The 1,274-nt window shown below is 43.5% G+C and overlaps 1 protein-coding gene across 1 annotated transcript in view; it reads right to left on the bottom strand.

The window, feature by feature from the left end:
* Nucleotides 1–899: 899 nt before the first annotated feature.
* erc2 (ELKS/RAB6-interacting/CAST family member 2) overlaps nucleotides 900–1,274 on the bottom strand; it is a 54,862-nt gene continuing 54,487 nt past the window's right edge. Inside the window, exons 19-20 of the mRNA XM_016566891.1 lie at nucleotides 1,117–1,269; nucleotides 900–1,041 (exon numbers count right to left, since the gene is read on the bottom strand). Of these exons, the coding sequence (XP_016422377.1) occupies nucleotides 900–1,041; nucleotides 1,117–1,269 (295 nt within the window). The remainder of the gene's footprint in view (nucleotides 1,042–1,116; nucleotides 1,270–1,274) is intronic.

Here is a 1,274-nt window from a genome sequence, read left to right as displayed (position 1 = left end):
CTCGTGGGTGATTCCCGTTTACATCATGAAGCAGAGGTTCAAACTCCAGTCCGAACACCACTGGCCACGAGCTTTGGGCTCTGCTCTCACGGAGAATATTTACTTATATAGCATATTTTATTTTAGATGAACTAGAAACAATGTTTAATTTATAAAGTTTTATTTTGAACTGTAAGTCAATAACAATTGGCCGAAGCCAGAGCCAATGGTCAAAGTCTTTGCGCGAAGAGACCCCTCCCCATTTTGGAGGTTCTGCCCACTTTTGGAGTTCACGCCCCATTTTGGAGATCTCCGGTCTGCAGTTATACCTACTTGGAGAATGCAGCGAATATCAAACCTAAAACTACCGCACTTGGCTTTCTATGGGAGAAAAAATGGTTTGGTGAAACTTTGTGGGTTGTGGGCTCATATTCTGGGTTCATCTGCTTAAATGTACATAATATACAGTAATATATATTATTCATTAGGTGCCGAATTTAATCATTTATTATCACGGTCTTGAGGCAATAAACCAGGTTAAGTGTTTTCTTTATGGGAAATGTTTAACGTGCAGTTTTGCGCGTTCCGTAACTTGCGTTCATATCCTCCTCTGCCTGTTTATAGTTTCAGTTTATAGTTTCATCTGTTTACAGATCAGTAAGATCTGAGTTTGGTCTTTTAATAGCTGTCATTGCATTAATGCACTGCGCCGCGTAATGCGTTTTCTTTAACAGATTTCTGAGGAACAACTATGTTAAATTTCAGAACCTAAAAATGCAAGCCCTGGAAATACAAGGCATTAAAATGCAAGCACTGTTAATGCAATGCATTATTTTTTCAGTTATTGCTATTCAACATTTTTTTTGTTTCAAAGACATATGGCATTATTTTTCTTCCATATCCGCACCCGCACTTGCCCATCAAGTCTTGTCTTGCGCCGCACTCTGTTGCGTCGGGTCCCGCGGGTCTCGCGGTAATCCCGCGGGAGTGCAGGTCTCTACTGCAAAGGTTATGGAAACAGTCATATGATGAACAGCAGGAAGTAGGAAAAACAAATATACACTAATTTAGCTTATTAGATAGATTAGAATAGGTGCAGACACAAACTTTGTAGTATAGTCAAGTTAACATACAAACCTGGTCAGGGGCAGATCGGTGTCCGGGATGAGGTGGTCCACGGCCTGGACCCCGATGGTGTGGTGGTGGATGTCGAGGGTGTGGGCCCTGCAGGCCGGGGTGCGGGGGGTGATGGGGGTGCTGCTGCGGGTGCTGCTGCGGGTGTGGCATGGGCTGAG

The sequence above is a fragment of the Sinocyclocheilus rhinocerous genome, unplaced genomic scaffold, assembly GCF_001515625.1.
Source record: "Sinocyclocheilus rhinocerous isolate Xijiao unplaced genomic scaffold, SAMN03320098_v1.1 scaffold362, whole genome shotgun sequence".
Lineage (NCBI taxonomy): Eukaryota > Metazoa > Chordata > Actinopteri > Cypriniformes > Cyprinidae > Sinocyclocheilus > Sinocyclocheilus rhinocerous.
Note: the sequence above shows the minus strand (reverse complement) of the source record. Positions and strands in the feature narration are given on the sequence as shown.